The 18,567-nt window shown below is 41.4% G+C and overlaps 1 protein-coding gene and 1 pseudogene across 1 annotated transcript in view; both read right to left on the minus strand.

Annotated features, from left to right (window-relative positions):
• Positions 1-18,567, minus strand: part of LOC128648765 (alpha-aminoadipic semialdehyde dehydrogenase-like) — a 283,737-nt gene that overhangs the window by 13,358 nt on the left and 251,812 nt on the right. The window contains 1 exon segment of the mRNA XM_053701624.1: positions 16,460-16,535. Coding sequence (XP_053557599.1) covers positions 16,460-16,535 — 76 coding nt within the window.
• LOC128650664 (uncharacterized) lies at positions 3,570-3,630 on the minus strand (annotated as a pseudogene).

Below are 18,567 nucleotides of genomic sequence, written 5' to 3' on the forward strand. Positions count from 1 at the left end.
AGTCGGCATAACTTCCCCCTCGACAGAATCCTCTGGTAAAATAAACGCTATGGGTGCCCTTGATGTACTTGGCGCCATTTGAGCGTGAGTCCCTAAAGCGGGAGTCAAAGGGTCTGACACGTGGGGAGAGTTAGTCGGCATAACTTCCCCCTCGACAGAATCCTCTGGTGATAATGTTTTTAAATACAAAAAATGATCTTTATTGTTTAACATGAAATCAGTACATCTGGTACACATTCTAAAATGGGGTTCCACCATGGCTTTAAACATAATAAACACAGAGCCTCCTCTATGTTAGACATGTTAGAACTAATAAAGAGACTAGTAAGCTTGGAAAACACTTTAAATCAAGTTATCAAGCAAATATAACAAACGTTACTGTGCCTTTAAGAGAAAAATTTTTTGTCAAAATTTGAAAAACAGTGAAAAAAGGCAGTAAATCAAACGAAATTTTTACAGTACATGTAATAAGTTAACAGAGCATTGCACCCACTTGCAAATGGATGATTAACCCCTTAATGCAAAAAACAGATAAAAAAAAAAAACGACATTTTTTTAAACAGACACAACAAAACTGCCACAGCTGAGCTGTGGATTACCTTCCCTATAACTGTTTCTATGCAAAATTTAAGCCAGCCATGTGGAAAAATTAGGCCCCAATAAGTTTTATCACCAAACATATGTTAAAAAAACGATTAAACATGCCAGCAAACGTTTTAAAACACATTCTTATAAGAGTATGTATGTCTATTAATAAGCCTGATCCAGTCGCTATCACTGCATTTAAGGCTTTACTTACATTACTTCGGTATCAGCAGTATTTTCTTAGTCAATTCCATTCCTTAGAAAAATATATTACTGCACATACCTTAGCATATATCTCTATCAATCAGCCTGGTACCAGTCGCTTTCACTGCATTTAAAGGCTGTACTTACATTACTTCGGTATCAGCAGTATTTTCTTAGTCAATTCCATTCCTTAGAAAAATATTTTACTGCACATACCTTATTTGCAGGAAAACCTGCACGCCATTCCCCCTCTGAAGTACCTTACTCCTCAGAATGTGTGAGAACAGCAACTGGATCTTAGTTACGTCTGCTAAGATCATAGAAAAACGCAGGCAGATTCTTCTTCCAAATACTGCCTGAGATAAACAGCACACTCCGGTGCCATTTAAAAATAACAAACTTTTGATTGAAGAAATAAACTAAGTATAAAAAACCACAGACTCTCACGACCTCCTATCTATGTTGAGACTTGCAAGAGAATGACTGGTAATGGCAGTTAGGGGAGGAGCTATATAGCAGCTTTGCTGTGGGTGGACTCTTGCAACTTCCTGTTGGGAAGGAGAATATATCCCATAAGTAATGGATGATCCGTGGACTGGATACACTTAACAAGAGAAACTTCTGTAAGAGTGGATGACATAACTGCAGCCATATCCTGCAGAGTAAATGAAGCAGACGCCATTGAAGAACATGGCGTCCCCTGTGCGGGCGTTAAAGGCTGTGACGCTTGGGGAGAAAGATGTGGCATACCCTGAATTTCATCAGTCTGAGGACATTCATTAGATATATCTTTATTAAAGAAAATTTGTTCTTTACACTGCAAAAGCCCTCTCAATACATGTGGGACAAAGTGTAACAGGGGTTTTCACAATGGCATCTAAACACATGGGACATGTACTTTGTTCAATGTCATCCATGTTAACAAACTGTGATAACAGAAAAACACAAGCAAACTTGGTCGAGTCACAGAATCAGTAATACAAATAAAGACTATAGTACTGTGTCTTTAAATACTCCCTCTGCGCTAACCCTCTTTATAGGCAAAAAACAGAGAGAAGCTCTTAATTAACTTAACACTCCCTGTGTCGTTAGACTAACTGGCCAATTTTTTTTTAAAACAACAGACACCTTGCCGCAGCTCTGCTGTGGCTCCTGCCTGCCTCCCCGTGCTTGACCCTATCACCCCTCGTACGGCGTTTCTAAGGTCACTTGTAAACTCTCACAAAAAGCGATCTTAGGGGCCGTGAGGAACGCTGCCAGACGGAACTAATGGAGAAAGTAACTGCGCGGAAGCGCACGAACATCAAGCCCCGCCCATCGTGGGCATAAACATAAATGCATCAAAAAACAAACTGAGAACCGCCATTTACCGGAGCCTTAATAAAGTTAAAAAACATGACCTCCGGTAGTGTACCCCAGCCTCAGCCTTATAAGCCCATATTGTCACCGCAACCAGAACTGCCCACATATTATACAGTGTCTAGCACCATCATACCCCAACACTTCTTAGTCTCTCTCAGAACGTTGGGGGAATAAACGTATGTTAGATCTCATACTCTTGTACCTAGATGAGGAATAACATATTGTAGCAGGGAAGCCCTTATTACACGTAGCCCCTGATAGCAAAAATAAAGTACAGTTAAATCTGGGATATGCTGCAGAGCCCCAGAAGTAAAACAAAACTGCACCTACCTCCATGCTGAGGAACAGCATGAAAACTCAGTGTCAAGAGGTCCACTCTTCCTCCTGAGTTCCTGTGAAGATAGAGGGGTCTTAGTTAAATTTCTCTAAGACCAGCACATCAGAGCAGCACAATAATGGGAGGCGCAGCAAGGCTAAAACCCCACCAGTTCCCATAGCCCTAAGGGTATAACTGCAGAGGCTGCTCTATAGTAAAACAGTACACATTGGCACCATTTAAAAATAAAAAACTCTTGATTGAAGAATCTAAACTAAACACCTCACTTTAGGGAGGAGCTATTTATGCAGCTCTGCTGTGGAGCTCTTTGCCTCCTCCTGCTGACCAGGAGGCGATATCCCATAAGTAAGGATGAAATCCGTGGACTCGTCATATCTTGTAAAAGAAATGGAAAGAGCAGAGATCTAACCCATGAGGGTGCAGACAGATAACCCTTTCTCAAGGCCTTCCTGGAGAAAGACAATTCCTTGGGATCATGACCTCCCTCCAGGAATATCCTTTAGATTCACACCAATAAGATATTGACGCCATCTCTTATGGTAAATCCACCTAGTAACAGGCTTGCGAGGCTGAACCAAGGACTCAAAAACCGACTCAGAAAAACCATGCCTGGAAAAAATCAAGCGTTCAGTCCCCAAACAGTTAGCTTCAGAGAAGCGAGAGTCGAATGAAGGAAGGGCCCCTGAAGTAGAAGGTCCTCCCTGAGAAGAAGCCTCCACAGAGTTAGGGATGACATCTCTACTACATCTGCATACCAGATCCTGCGAGGCCATGTAGGAGCTAAAAGAATCCCCAATACTCTCTCCTATTTGATATGAGTAACGCCTCTTGGTAGAGAGCAAACGGAGAGAACAGGATATTAGTCTGAATTCCAAAGGAACCGCCCAAGCAACTATCAGAGCTGACAGGGAGGAGAACACAACCAGCTGAAGTTTCCACTCCAGGAAAGTGGAAGGTAGAGAGAGAACAATTGTGAGCTTACGCCCACTAAACAAAACAAGTCACCTCCTACATGATCAGAGTTCCTCCGGATGTTAGATGAAAACCATTAAGGTGACATAAAGCGACTGGAACCAAAGAAGGCCATGCTAATCTTCTCTGTATTGTTCCAATTTTAGTATATGTGCTGCCGAAGCGAGCACCACAGAAGCCGATTCATCAGCACATTAAACACGCTCTCAACTCCAAGATGTTAAAAAGGAGAGCAGACACTTATTCAAAAGTCCAGCGCCTTAAACAGACCCATACTGTGTCACCAGCTCAGCAGGATAAAGTCCGAGGACACATAACCCAAGAATGTCTCTAGAAGCACGTGCCCTGATACAGGTACTCCCGAAACCATCTCGGGAGAAGTCTTTCGACGACTGATCTAGATCTTTCTATGGAGACATATCCGAATGATCTACATTCTATGGAATTATTAAAAGGGAATGATGTCCTTGATAAACGACAGACCAATATCCTCCTACCTTGAGTCACTGAAAGTGAAGGTAAAGTCAACTGCAGCTAGATCCAAACTCCAAACCTACTGGATGCAAGATGGATAAACTATGTACTGGATCACCAGCACTTGCTGTTGGACAGACAGACACTGCAGAGAGAGAAAAACAGAATTTATGTTTACCTGATAAATTACTTTCTCCAACGGTGTGTCCGGTCCACGGCGTCATCCTTACTTGTGGGATATTCTCTTCCCCAACAGGAAATGGCAAAGAGCCCAGCAAAGCTGGTCACATGATCCCTCCTAGGCTCCGCCTACCCCAGTCATTCGACCGACGTTAAGGAGGAATATTTGCATAGGAGAAACCATATGATACCGTGGTGACTGTAGTTAAAGAAAATAAATTATCAGACCTGATTAAAAAACCAGGGCGGGCCGTGGACCGGACACACCGTTGGAGAAAGTAATTTATCAGGTAAACATAAATTCTGTTTTCTCCAACATAGGTGTGTCCGGTCCACGGCGTCATCCTTACTTGTGGGAACCAATACCAAAGCTTTAGGACACGGATGAAGGGAGGGAGCAAATCAGGTCACCTAAATGGAAGGCACCACGGCTTGCAAAACCTTTCTCCCAAAAATAGCCTCAGAAGAAGCAAAAGTATCAAACTTGTAAAATTTGGTAAAAGTGTGCAGTGAAGACCAAGTCGCTGCCCTACATATCTGATCAACAGAAGCCTCGTTCTTGAAGGCCCATGTGGAAGCCACAGCCCTAGTGGAATGAGCTGTGATTCTTTCAGGAGGCTGCCGTCCGGCAGTCTCGTAAGCCAATCTGATGATGCTTTTAATCCAAAAAGAGAGAGAGGTAGAAGTTGCTTTTTGACCTCTCCTTTTACCAGAATAAACAACAAACAAAGAAGATGTTTGTCTAAAATCCTTTGTAGCATCTAAATAGAATTTTAGAGCGCGAACAACATCCAAATTGTGCAACAAACGTTCCTTCTTCGAAACTGGTTTCGGACACAGAGAAGGCACGACTATCTCCTGGTTAATGTTTTTGTTAGAAACAACTTTTGGAAGAAAACCAGGTTTAGTACGTAAAACCACCTTATCTGCATGGAACACCAGATAAGGAGGAGAACACTGCAGAGCAGATAATTCTGAAACTCTTCTAGCAGAAGAAATTGCAACCAAAAACAAAACTTTCCAAGATAATAACTTAATATCAACGGAATGTAAGGGTTCAAACGGAACCCCCTGAAGAACTGAAAGAACTAAATTGAGACTCCAAGGAGGAGTCAAAGGTTTGTAAACAGGCTTGATTTTAACCAGAGCCTGAACAAAGGTTTGAACATCTGGCACAGCCGCCAGCTTTTTGTGAAGTAACACAGACAAGGCAGAAATCTGTCCCTTCAAGGAACTTGCAGATAATCCTTTCTCCAATCCTTCTTGAAGAAAGGATAGAATCCTAGGAATCTTAACCTTGTCCCAAGGGAATCCTTTAGATTCACACCAACAGATATATTTTTTCCATATTTTGTGGTAAATTTTTCTAGTTACAGGCTTTCTGGCCTGAACAAGAGTATCAATAACAGAATCTGAGAACCCTCGCTTTGATAAGATCAAGCGTTCAATCTCCAAGCAGTCAGCTGGAGTGAGACCAGATTCGGATGTTCGAACGGACCCTGAACAAGAAGGTCTCGTCTCAAAGGTAGCTTCCATGGTGGAGCCGATGACATAGTCACCAGATCTGCATACCAAGTCCTGCGTGGCCACGCAGGAGCTATCAAGATCACCGACGCCCTCTCCTGATTGATCCTGGCTACCAGCCTGGGGATGAGAGGAAACGGCGGGAATACATAAGCTAGTTTGAAGGTCCAAGGTGCTACTAGTGCATCTACTAGAGTCGCCTTGGGATCCCTGGATCTGGACCCGTAGCAAGGAACCTTGAAGTTCTGACGAGAGGCCATCAGATCCATGTCTGGAATGCCCCACAGTTGAGTGATTTGGGCAAAGATTTCCGGATGAAGTTCCCACTCCCCCGGATGCAATGTCTGACGACTCAGAAAATCCGCTTCCCAATTTTCCACTCCTGGGATGTGGATTGCAGACAGGTGGCAGGAGCGAGTCTCCGCCCATTGAATGATTTTGGTCACTTCTTCCATCGCCAGGGAACTCCTTGTTCCCCCCTGATGGTTGATGTACGCAACAGTCGTCATGTTGTCTGATTGAAACCGTATGAACTTGGCCCTCGCTAGCTGAGGCCAAGCCTTGAGAGCATTGAATATCGCTCTCAGTTCCAGAATATTTATCGGTAGAAGAGATTCTTCCCGAGACCAAAGACCCTGAGCTTTCAGGGATCCCCAGACCGCGCCCCAGCCCATCAGACTGGCGTCGGTCGTGACAATGACCCACTCTGGTCTGCGGAAGGTCATCCCTTGTGACAGGTTGTCCAGGGACAGCCACCAACGGAGTGAGTCTCTGGTCCTCTGATTTACTTGTATCTTCGGAGACAAGTCTGTATAGTCCCCATTCCACTGACTGAGCATACACAGTTGTAATGGTCTTAGATGAATGCGCGCAAAAGGAACTATGTCCATTGCCGCTACCATCAAACCTATCACTTCCATGCACTGCGCTATGGAAGGAAGAGGAACGGAATGAAGTATCCGACAAGAGTTTAGAAGTTTTGTTTTTCTGGCCTCTGTCAGAAAAATCCTCATTTCTGAGGAGTCTATTATTGTTCCCAAGAAAGGAACTCTTGTCGACGGAGATAGAGAACTCTTTTCCACGTTCACTTTCCATCCGTGAGATCTGAGAAAGGCCAGGACTATGTCCGTGTGAGCCTTTGCTTGAGGAAGGGACGACGCTTGAATCAGAATGTCGTCCAAGTAAGGTACTACTGCAATGCCCCTTGGTCTTAGCACCGCTAGAAGGGACCCTAGTACCTTTGTGAAAATCCTTGGAGCAGTGGCTAATCCGAAAGGAAGCGCCACGAACTGGTAATGCTTGTCCAGGAATGCGAACCTTAGGAACCGATGATGTTCCTTGTGGATAGGAATATGTAGATACGCATCCTTTAAATCCACCGTGGTCATGAATTGACCTTCCTGGATGGAAGGAAGAATTGTTCGAATGGTTTCCATTTTGAACGATGGAACCTTGAGAAACTTGTTTAGGATCTTGAGATCTAAGATTGGTCTGAACGTTCCCTCTTTTTTGGGAACTATGAACAGATTGGAGTAGAACCCCATCCCTTGTTCTCCTAATGGAACAGGATGAATCACTCCCGTTTTTAACAGGTCTTCTACACAATGTAAGAATGCCTGTCTTTTTATGTGGTCTGAAGACAACTGAGACCTGTGGAACCTCCCCCTTGGGGGAAGCCCCTTGAATTCCAGAAGATAACCTTGGGAGACTATTTCTAGTGCCCAAGGATCCAGAACATCTCTTGCCCAAGCCTGAGCGAAGAGAGAGAGTCTGCCCCCCACCAGATCCGGTCCCGGATCGGGGGCCAACATTTCATGCTGTCTTGGTAGCAGTGGCAGGTTTCTTGGCCTGCTTTCCCTTGTTCCAGCCTTGCATTGGTCTCCAGGCTGGCTTGGCTTGAGAAGTATTACCCTCTTGCTTAGAGGACGTAGCACTTTGGGCTGGTCCGTTTCTGCGAAAGGGACAAAAATTAGGTTTATTTTTGGCCTTGAAAGACCGATCCTGAGGAAGGGCGTGGCCCTTACCCCCAGTGATATCAGAGATAATCTCTTTCAAGTCAGGGCCAAACAGCGTTTTCCCCTTGAAAGGAATGTTAAGTAGTTTGTTCTTGGAAGACGCATCAGCTGACCAAGATTTCAACCAAAGCGCTCTGCGCGCCACAATAGCAAACCCAGAATTCTTAGCCGCTAACCTAGCCAATTGCAAAGTGGCGTCTAGGGTGAAAGAATTAGCCAATTTGAGAGCACGGATTCTGTCCATAATCTCCTCATAAGGAGGAGAATCACTATCGACCGCCTTTACTAGCTCATCGAACCAGAAACACGCGGCTGTAGTGACAGGGACAATGCATGAAATTGGTTGTAGAAGGTAACCCTGCTGAACAAACATCTTTTTAAGTAAACCTTCTAATTTTTTATCCATAGGATCTTTGAAAGCACAACTATCTTCTATGGGTATAGTGGTGCGTTTGTTTAAAGTGGAAACCGCTCCCTCGACCTTGGGGACTATCTGCCATAAGTCCTTTCTGGGGTCGACCATAGGAAACAATTTTTTAAATATGGGGGGAGGGACGAAAGGTATACCGGGCCTTTCCCATTCTTTATTTACAATGTCCGCCACCCGCTTGGGTATAGGAAAAGCTTCTGGGAGCCCCGGGACCTCTAGGAACTTGTCCATTTTACATAGTTTCTCTGGGATGATCAAATTCTCACAATCATCCAGAGTGGATAATACCTCCTTAAGCAGAGCGCGGAGATGTTCCAACTTAAATTTAAATGTAATCACATCGGGTTCAGCTTGTTGAGAAATTTTCCCTGAATCTGAAATTTCTCCCTCAGACAAAACCTCCCTGGCCCCATCAGACTGGTGTAGGGGCATATCAGAACCATTATCATCAGCGTCGTCATGCTCTTCAGTATCTAAAACAGAGCAGTCGCGCTTACGCTGATAAGTGGGCATTTTGGCTAAAATGTTTTTGATAGAATTATCCATTACAGCCGTTAATTGTTGCATAGTAAGGAGTATTGGCGCGCTAGATGTACTAGGGGCCTCCTGAGTGGGCAAGACTCGTGTAGACGAAGGAGGGAATGATGCAGTACCATGCTTACTCCCCTCACTTGAGGAATCATCTTGGGCATCATTTTCATTGTCACATAAATCACATTTATTTAAATGAGAAGGAACCCTGGCTTCCCCACATTCAGAACACAGTCTATCTGGTAGTTCAGACATGTTAAACAGGCATAAACTTGATAACAAAGTACAAAAAACGTTTTAAAATAAAACCGTTACTGTCACTTTAAATCTTAAACTGAACACACTTTATTACTGCAATTGCGAAAAAATATGAAGGAATTGTTCAAAATTCACCAAAATTTCACCACAGTGTCTTAAAGCCTTAAAAGTATTGCACACCAAATTTGGAAGCTTTAACCCTTAAAATAACGGAACCGGAGCCGTTTTTAACTTTAACCCCTTTACAGTCCCTGGTATCTGCTTTGCTGAGACCCAACCAAGCCCAAAGGGGAATACGATACCAAATGACGCCTTCAGAAAGTCTTTTCTATGTATCAGAGCTCCTCACACATGCGACTGCATGTCATGCCTCTCAAAAACAAGTGCGCAATACCGGCGCGAAAATGAGGCTCTGCCTATGATTAGGGAAAGCCCCTAAAGAATAAGGTGTCTAAAACAGTGCCTGCCGATATAATTTTAACAAAATACCCAGATTAAATGATTCCTCAAGGCTAAATATGTGTAATATATGAATCGATTTAGCCCAGAAAAAGTCTACAGTCTTAATAAGCCCTTGTGAAGCCCTTATTTACTATCTTAATAAACATGGCTTACCGGATCCCATAGGGAAAATGACAGCTTCCAGCATTACATCGTCTTGTTAGAATGTGTCATACCTCAAGCAGCAAGAGACTGCTCACTGTTCCCCCAACTGAAGTTAATTCCTCTCAACAGTCCTGTGTGGAACAGCCATGGATTTTAGTAACGGTTGCTAAAATCATTTTCCTCATACAAACAGAAATCTTCATCTCTTTTCTGTTTCAGAGTAAATAGTACATACCAGCACTATTTTAAAATAACAAACTCTTGATTGAATAATAAAAACTACAGTTAAACACTAAAAAACTCTAAGCCATCTCCGTGGAGATGTTGCCTGTACAACGGCAAAGAGAATGACTGGGGTAGGCGGAGCCTAGGAGGGATCATGTGACCAGCTTTGCTGGGCTCTTTGCCATTTCCTGTTGGGGAAGAGAATATCCCACAAGTAAGGATGACGCCGTGGACCGGACACACCTATGTTGGAGAAAAGGAAATTAAACTCCTTATCCTAGATAGAGAATCTAGTAAGATCAATCTACTGCATCTGGTAGTCCCAAGCGGACTCCCATCCAGGTATTGACCAGGCCTGGCCCCACATAACTTCCTAAAACAGAATAAATCTGTTGTAATCAGGAAAAAAGTTGCGGTAAACCCAAATTCATCACCCCTGGAAAAGAAACAAGGGACTCTTGTCCGATTCATTTCCCCACCCTGGGAAAGAAGATTGGACAGGATGTCTTAAAGAGAACTTTCTCAAAGGAAGGAAGATACTGCAAGACCTAAAAATCTGTCTAGGATGAAGGAACTCAGACTTGAGAAGATCCTCTCATGAAAACAATAAATCCTTCCGGTCCTTTGTTCACTCCTTTGGAACTAAAAGAGAAGGATACTCCCGAGTTATTTGAGGCAAGCGCCTAAACTCCGCTTCCAAACCGGAAAGGAACTATCGCTCCCAGCGAGGAAGGTCCTGATCCAGTTCAAGTGATTACTCTTATCACACCTGTATTGTAGATATTTTAGAAAAAGAAAACTGCCCTCGAGAGCAATCCTAAATTGTACGTCAAAAAAGTCCTGACTGACCCTGCAGGATAAGGAGAATGGCCCATAGACTCTTAACGTTCTTGGATGGGAAAGCAGGAGCTTTACCTGGGTTCAAACCCACATCCTCCTGCCTCAGGTGAAGTGGATCAAACTACTACACCAAATCTCCCTTACAATGCCAGAAAACAAGGCCGAACAAAATCTGATCCTTGAAAGGAAACACCAGAAGTGTGGATTTGGAGGAATCATTTGACAAAGTTTCAGCCACAAAGCCCGGCGGTTAGTAACGTCAAGGCTAGAAAAGCTGGATGTTGCTCTAAATGAACAACTAAACCTCCAGATTCTTCCTATGTCAAAAAGAAAGCTAGATTACCTCCACAGAGGTCTAAGATCTCTGAGTTAAAGTAGAAAACTCCCTTCTACCAAGGGCACCGTGCATTTCCGAGAGACAGCAACAGGAAATCCTTAAAGGGACGTGAGACAGGGAGCAATATCCAGAAAAACAAACCGGTCTTGCCGTTGCAGCTCCCTAAATGCTCCTTGTAAATGGAATGAGGAAGTGGAACAAACCACTGGGCTAATGGAGGGGGTGCACGCTGCAGTGGACAAACAAGTCAGCCAAAAAGCATCAAAAGAAAAAAAGATGAAGCCGCACTACAAAAGGCACCAGATAGAAGGCTGAAAAAAATGAAACCTTTATTGACTTTTTAAAATACAGATAAATACAGATACATATCAGGAAACTCCTGACTAGTTTCATGGCACACCAGGCACTTAATCATGGGATATGTGATACTGCTCAGGCTCCATATTTAAAGGGACCTGATTAGCCTGTAATCAAAACTTAAAAACATCTGACACAAGTAAAAAAACATATGTACAAGCTGCAGAGATATATTACACATTACTAAGAGCAAACAAAAACACAAGCACATTCAAAGGGATTCTAAACACAAGAGAAACTATACCCAAAATGACATTTGATAAAAAATTACAAGGATATATTAATTAAACCCCCAACAGATTAAACATATATGGGACAAAAAAAAGAGCTATTATTAAAGAAAAAATATAAATGAAGTTAGAATCCAAAATTCAAACTAAGTATGTTATATAATTACATGCAATGTTAGTCTATTATAGAAAAAAAGAATAAGAGAATAAATAATGAAATAAAAATAATAATTCATAAGTATGTTAATAAATGTTTGAAATGAGCAATTTATATTCAAAACTGTAGTTGATAATACAATACTTATCAATAAATCAGAGGAATTTACCTCAACCTATACTATTTCATTTATTTTGTTTTATTTTATTCTATTTTATTTTTTCTGTTTTACTGAGCAATAGACATGACCTTATTTAGGACATTAAGGACTCCTTAGAAAACATTACTATGATACATCGGCTCTATACATGAAGGTTATATTTCAAATACTGGTTCCACGAAATACTGCTATTAATAAATATAGCATGACAATTTACATACAGGTGAACAAATAATACTGTAAACAGAGCTAAAACACTAATCTATAAAATAGCTCATATCCCATTCTCGGTTCAACCCTGTGGGGGTAATGGTTCGCAATTTATAAATCCAGTACAATTCCTGTTTTTGTAACAGCTTGTACTTATCACCACCTCTTATGGGAGGGATTAATTTGTCAATCACTTTAACTGTCATATTGAAGACATTTGTCATATGGAACAAGTTATGGTGTCTGGCAATAGCAGATTCTTTGACAAAATCCTTTGTGTCTCTGACATGTTCCCTTACTCGGGACCTCAACTCTCTAGAGGTCTGACCAACATACTGAAGAAAACAAACCACAAATGAACTCCGACAATTGGCATAAAATTTACTGGAGTATTCCTCATTTGTTACCGTGCATTTGAACTTATCACAACACTCAAAAAACCACAAGTAATGCAAGTGCCATTACCACATCTATATGTCCCTTTTCTCCTTAGCCATTTGCTGTTGCTAGGAGTGCCTTTGCATACAAGACTAGGAGCTAGTTTAGTGGATAAAGTCAAAGGTGTCTTGGGAACAAACTTACAAGTTTCAATTACACTGGATAGAGCACTGTCCTCCTTCAATATGTTTAAAGTGTTCCTAAGTATAGAACACACCTTATAGAATTGACTAGAGTACTCAGTTGTAAAAACAACTTTATCTTGTGTAATATCATTAGTTCTCTTTGTACCAATAAGCAAATCGCTCTGCCTTAATTTCTTAACCTCATCATAGATATTATCCAGTTGCTTTTTGTTATAACCCCTAGCCTGTAGGCGTACAATTAAGGCTTTAGCTTGACTGTCAAACAACTCATCTGAGTTAGTGTTCCTGTGAACATCTCACAGCACGTCTAGATCCACAGAGGAAAAAAAATATAGAACCGATAAAGTTTACAAGAACTCGGAAGGGTAGACAACGATAGGGAATCGGTGTCGTCCAATCAGCTAAAACCTCCTGCACATTATAAAACGGTCTTGAAGCATACAACTGAAGGATACGACTTCAGTAACAGATGAAGGAATTATACTGTCTGTATCTGAGATTTCAGCCTTTAGAGACTACCAGTGAATCCTCCTCACTAGCTTAGAAGAAGACAAACCTGCGTAGCAGCATGTGGAGCAGAAACCCTCTTATCTGAGGCTTTAAATGTCCTCTTGTATTTTCCCTGTAGGAAAGGAAAAAACAGACTAAGCCACAGATGATACCTGAGCTTGCTATTTCTGTATGCAAATACACTCCTCAAGGAGATTGAGAGGAACCACAGGGCACTGCATGTGACACCATAGAGGCTTGGGACGTTAAAGGAGAAAGCTGTGGCAGTGCCTTAACAGCATCATCCTTGGAGACATTAAGTTCAAACCAATCTGTACAAACAATAGCATTTGCTAAACCAGAGGTACAGAAAAAATAAATATTCTTAGATGTGCAAGACTCTAACAAAGAAATTATTTATTTTTTTAAAAGAGTTTATCTAATAATAAAGGACAGATGTGCTGTAAAACAGATTGTACCTCCAGAGCCAATAAACCTCATTAAAAATACCGAAACATTAATTCTTATAATAAACAACAATTTTATTAAACCGAGTTCCCAGTCCAAATGATTTATACTGGGACCTAATGTTAATTTTTATTGATACAGGGCTACTCATTAATGTGCTGACTATAGCTGCTTATAATCTACAACTGCAGCGCTTAGAAGTTGAAAGAGAGAACTAAGTGGAACTCTCATCGCTTAGCAATATCCACAACGACTCCGCTCCGTTCTCAGTCCGGAGAACAATGCGGAGCCCCAAAACAGAAAGCCGGTAAGGTTTTAAAATGGTGCTGCTCCGCTTCCGAGAAGGGGGCGGGGCCAAAATTCGTCATGGCTTGAAGCGTTTCACTCCGCCGAAAATATCAAAAACATGACTAAAATCTCCTCTAAATACATGAGGAGTTCCTGCAACAAAAAAACACTGCCATATGATATACTGGAAAAGACCTACGCTTACCCAGTGTGAAAATGACATTGCTGCCTTCCGAACAGAGGGACATGTCTCCAGCCCCATAGGAATAGCGCCATCTAAAACCACGCTCTCCTAGCAGTCCCTGACATAATTAGAAACACAAGGGACCCCGGCTGGCTGCCAACTTACAGAAAACTAGAAACAGCGGTACCTAAATCATGCAGCCGGCAAGATTAAGGAATTATCCCCTAAGACTTTCTACGCTTATCTCAGAGGAAATAAGATTACCCCCTCCCCATGGAACTGAACCATAGGCGTACCAGGAATAAATCATAAAACTTCTGATAGTTAATAAAACGATTTTAAGTTACAGTTTGAACTCCATAAATGGTTAACCCCTTCCATGAAGTGGATTAACCCCTAAACCTCCATTCACATGCAAATTAAGTGCCTGTACACTGCCTACCTACCCTTCATAAGAATATTTGTCCCACATTAAGAGCAGACAGGGTGTTTAACCGCTTCAGTGCCAGCCTCCTAGCCCCAGAAGACAAAAAGGCACTTACCTGCAGTCTGGTTGTCCAGGCAGGAGGACGACTTACAAAGTTTGAGGATTCCACTCCTCACAGAGACCTGTAACCAAAGAAAGGATAGCGTAAACCTACTCATACTTTCTATACTAGGGCAGCAACATGTTACCAAAACACAGTGAAGCCTCCTCCACAAGTTCCTAACTGCTTTAAAGCCACCACTGCCCTACTGAAGAGACTAACGTGGAGTACGGCTACACCCAGCACATAAGGGAAGATCAGAGCAAGCTTGCTCAGATTTCCAAAATAAAAAACTTTTGATAGAAGAATCATTACCAGACACCTAAACATTCACCTCCTCCTTGCACCTAAGGCAAAGAGAATGACTGGGGTGTGTGGGAAGGGAAGTGATGCTTAACAGCTCTGCTGCTCTTTGCCTCTTCCTGCTGGCCAGGAGTGATATTCCCAACATTAATTGATGATGATCCGTGGACTCAAACCGTGTCATTAGAAAGAAAGAAAATATATAACATGGTAACTTGAGTCACAAATTTTCGACTAAGCCATAAATATAAATTGAATATTTCTTTTTATATTTACTTTTATAAATACTTGTATTTGGATGTCTCATTGCAATCCTGCCTAAAGAGTTAAAACCACAGAAATATCTCCTCACATGCAGCATCACAACACTCTGCCACCAATTAACCCCCACCAAATTCCACAGAAGCATTAAGTTAAAAAATCTGCAACTTCTCAGCCTCTCAAACCTCTGCTCTCTTCTATCTCCTTATTTTTCAGCCCTGACCAGTCAGTCACTATAACTTCACTCTCAGATCATTCCTAGACAATTTGGCCCCTTCTACCATAGCTCATAAATGACGCACTCATCCTCAGCATACTCCTTTTATGCGCTACCTACGCAAATGCTCCTGCAATGCTGAACGACACTGGTCTTGCTGTTTTTTTACTTTCTTAACTAAAAGTTTATCTTGCAATCTTAATAATCAAAGCAGGATTACTTTCCTACTCTATTCTCTTCTTTTTCTTCAAACCCAAAACATATGTTCTCTTCATTTAATTCCCTTACCACCCCCCCCCACCTCCTATTATCTCTTCTCTCGTAGTCCATGATTTTGCTAACCACTTCAACAACAAAATAGACTCCATCAGAAATGAAATAATCTCTCACCACATCAGCAAACTCCATCCTCCTCAATTGCTCAAAAGACATCAATGTCTACTAATTCAACTTCTTTTGCCCCTTTTACTGAGAATTAAAATTCTGCTCTTATATCACCTTTTTACCTATCTGTTTTCTTCCACTATATGTCCCTACTCTTACTCCTAACATTTTTAATCTTTACCTCAACATTGGTATATTTCCCTCATCCCTTAAACATGCTTTAGTCAAACCTATCCTCGGATCCAACCCCCCCTACAACTACCTCCTTCAACTACCACCCACACTATTTTCATACTCAACCTAGCCTCTAACTTCTAGAAAAACTAGTATATACACATCTATTACATTTCCTAACATACAACTCCTTGATCAACTGCAATCTGGATTTTGTACCCAACACTCCACAGGGACTACAATCATTAACGTTACTAATGACCTTACAGAAAAATCTCAAGGCCATTTTTCTATATCAATCTTTCTTTAGCAGTCTGCAACCTTTGATACTATCTTGCAACAAACCATCCAGTCCTTTGGTACTGTATATGCCCGTTTGTGGTTCTTCTCCTACCTCTCTAACCTTACTTTTAGTGTGTCCTTCTCTGGCACATCCTCTGCCCTTTTAACCACTATAGAGACACATTTTTACATTATGTGCATGCAAACATAATAAAAGATATTGGGAATGTAAATATATGTTTCTAATTGGATTAAGTAATTGAACACTAAGATATACAAATTCAGTTCCAAAGTTGACGCTTACCAGGTAGATCGTCTCATATAATGTTTCCATGAATCACTTCCTGACTCTCTACCTCCACCTGTGTGCTTCTCACCACCTAAAACAATTGACATCATAAAACATCATAGTGATTTCAAGGAAGATAAAATCTTATTTTAGATTAACAGAGCTATTAGAAACATTATGCTAAAAACATTTTAAGTAAATACTATATGTATATATATATATATATATATATATATATATACTATATATAAATAAATAAAACTTAGCCGGTGGCCCAGCACGCCTTCCACACGAATGTAATCAGCGCCTGGGTGCCTCTTAGGGACTATGTAATACTTTGTTGATGAAGGAGGGCACTCACAGGAATTTTTAGAATCAGAAGACAGTGCAAATTTATTTTCCAAAAGCGTAATAACATTAAATTGAATATCGACATATTGAACTTCGACATTCAATTTAATGTTATTACTCATTTGGAAAATAAATTTACACTGTCTTCTGATTCTAAAAAGTCCTGTGAGTGCCCTCCTTCATCAACACAGTATTTTTATATATATAAGTACAAAAGATTTGACAATCGCGCTATCTAGTATACTATATGAACAAATTATGTATATGTATATATACAAATTAAGTATATTAGTCGGTTAGATATAAACTCTAGAAAAAGAGGGGCTGCAGAAAAAATTGTGTGTAGACTCCCAAGTTGTCTTCACGGTGCATATATGGAAAAGAATGTGTGTCTGCGCCTCTCTTAAGTGGACTATATGAATAGAAAAGTGTATGGGGTAGCGACTCCCCTATCCCAAAATACTTACTTCTAAGAACCTCAATCACTATGAGGTAAGTAGTCACCAAAAAATAGCTGGCCTCCGTAATTGGCTGTGATATCCAAACTCTCCAAATGGTCAGTCAAGAGTGCCCAGGTGAATCGATCAGCTGTGTTTAGCAATAAAGTAGAGATGCGGACCTCCCACTGTATCTCTGTGGTGAAACCAATGCTGTTGCTGCAGATTTCCAGAAGCTGTTCCTTGTTAGGGCCGCTGATAAGAGGGATGTAAAACCGTGTTTCCCTTGCTACGTCAGCCAAGCACCAAGATCTCCCTCCTCCTCGCCCCTCCTTCCTGCTCAGAAGCCACCTAACCTGCAGAGCTTCATTACAAATGAATGAATGAAGTAATGAAGCTCTGCAGGTTAGGTGGCTTCTGAGCAGGAAGGAGGAGCGAGGAGGAGGGAGATCCTGGTGCTTGGCTGACGTAGCAAGGGATACACGGTTTTACATCCCTCTTATCAGCGGCCCTGACAAGGAACAGCTTCTGGAAATCTGCAGCAACAGCATTGGTTTCACCACAGATATACAGTGGGAGGTCCGCATCTCTACTTTATTGCTAAACACAGCTGATCGATTCACCTGGGCACTCCTGACTGACCATTTGGAGAGTTTGGATATCGCAGCCAATTACGGAGGCCAACTATTTTTGGTGACTACTTACCTCATAGTGATTGAGGTTCCTAGCAGTAAGTGTTTTGGGATAGGGGAGTCGCCACCCCATATACTTTTTTATTCATATAGTCCACTTAAGAGAGGCGCAGACACACACTCTTTTCCATATATATATATATATTTACTCAAAAGGACAGTAGGAAATTATAAGATAAGATAAAAGGTCAGAAAAGTACAAGGATTCCATGGCCAGCACTATCCTATTCTAATACAATCTGTACTGGGAAAGCATAGCACCAAAGAGATATACAAAACCAGGTACACAGCAATGATTCACACATGCACATGTCCAATTACAAAGCAAAACTCATTTATTGATCACCTACATATAGAGAAAGAAAGGCATACTGGTAATACCCTGAATACATATAGAATATAAAAATAATTAAAACAGACCTATGGCCATAGGGGAAAACTGGATGTCTATATAGTTATACCATCACAAAATTAATGGATGTCAGTATCATGCAGAAAATGTCATAAATGACATGACATTCAATAACGGTATAAAAATTACAGACAAAATTGGTAAGAGACAGATATAGTAGTGTGCCTGTGGTTTATATATATCTGTTAGCAGACAATGCAATTAGCAGCATGGCATAAACAATAAGATTAA

Source organism: Bombina bombina, chromosome 2 (genome assembly GCF_027579735.1).
Source record: "Bombina bombina isolate aBomBom1 chromosome 2, aBomBom1.pri, whole genome shotgun sequence".
Lineage (NCBI taxonomy): Eukaryota > Metazoa > Chordata > Amphibia > Anura > Bombinatoridae > Bombina > Bombina bombina.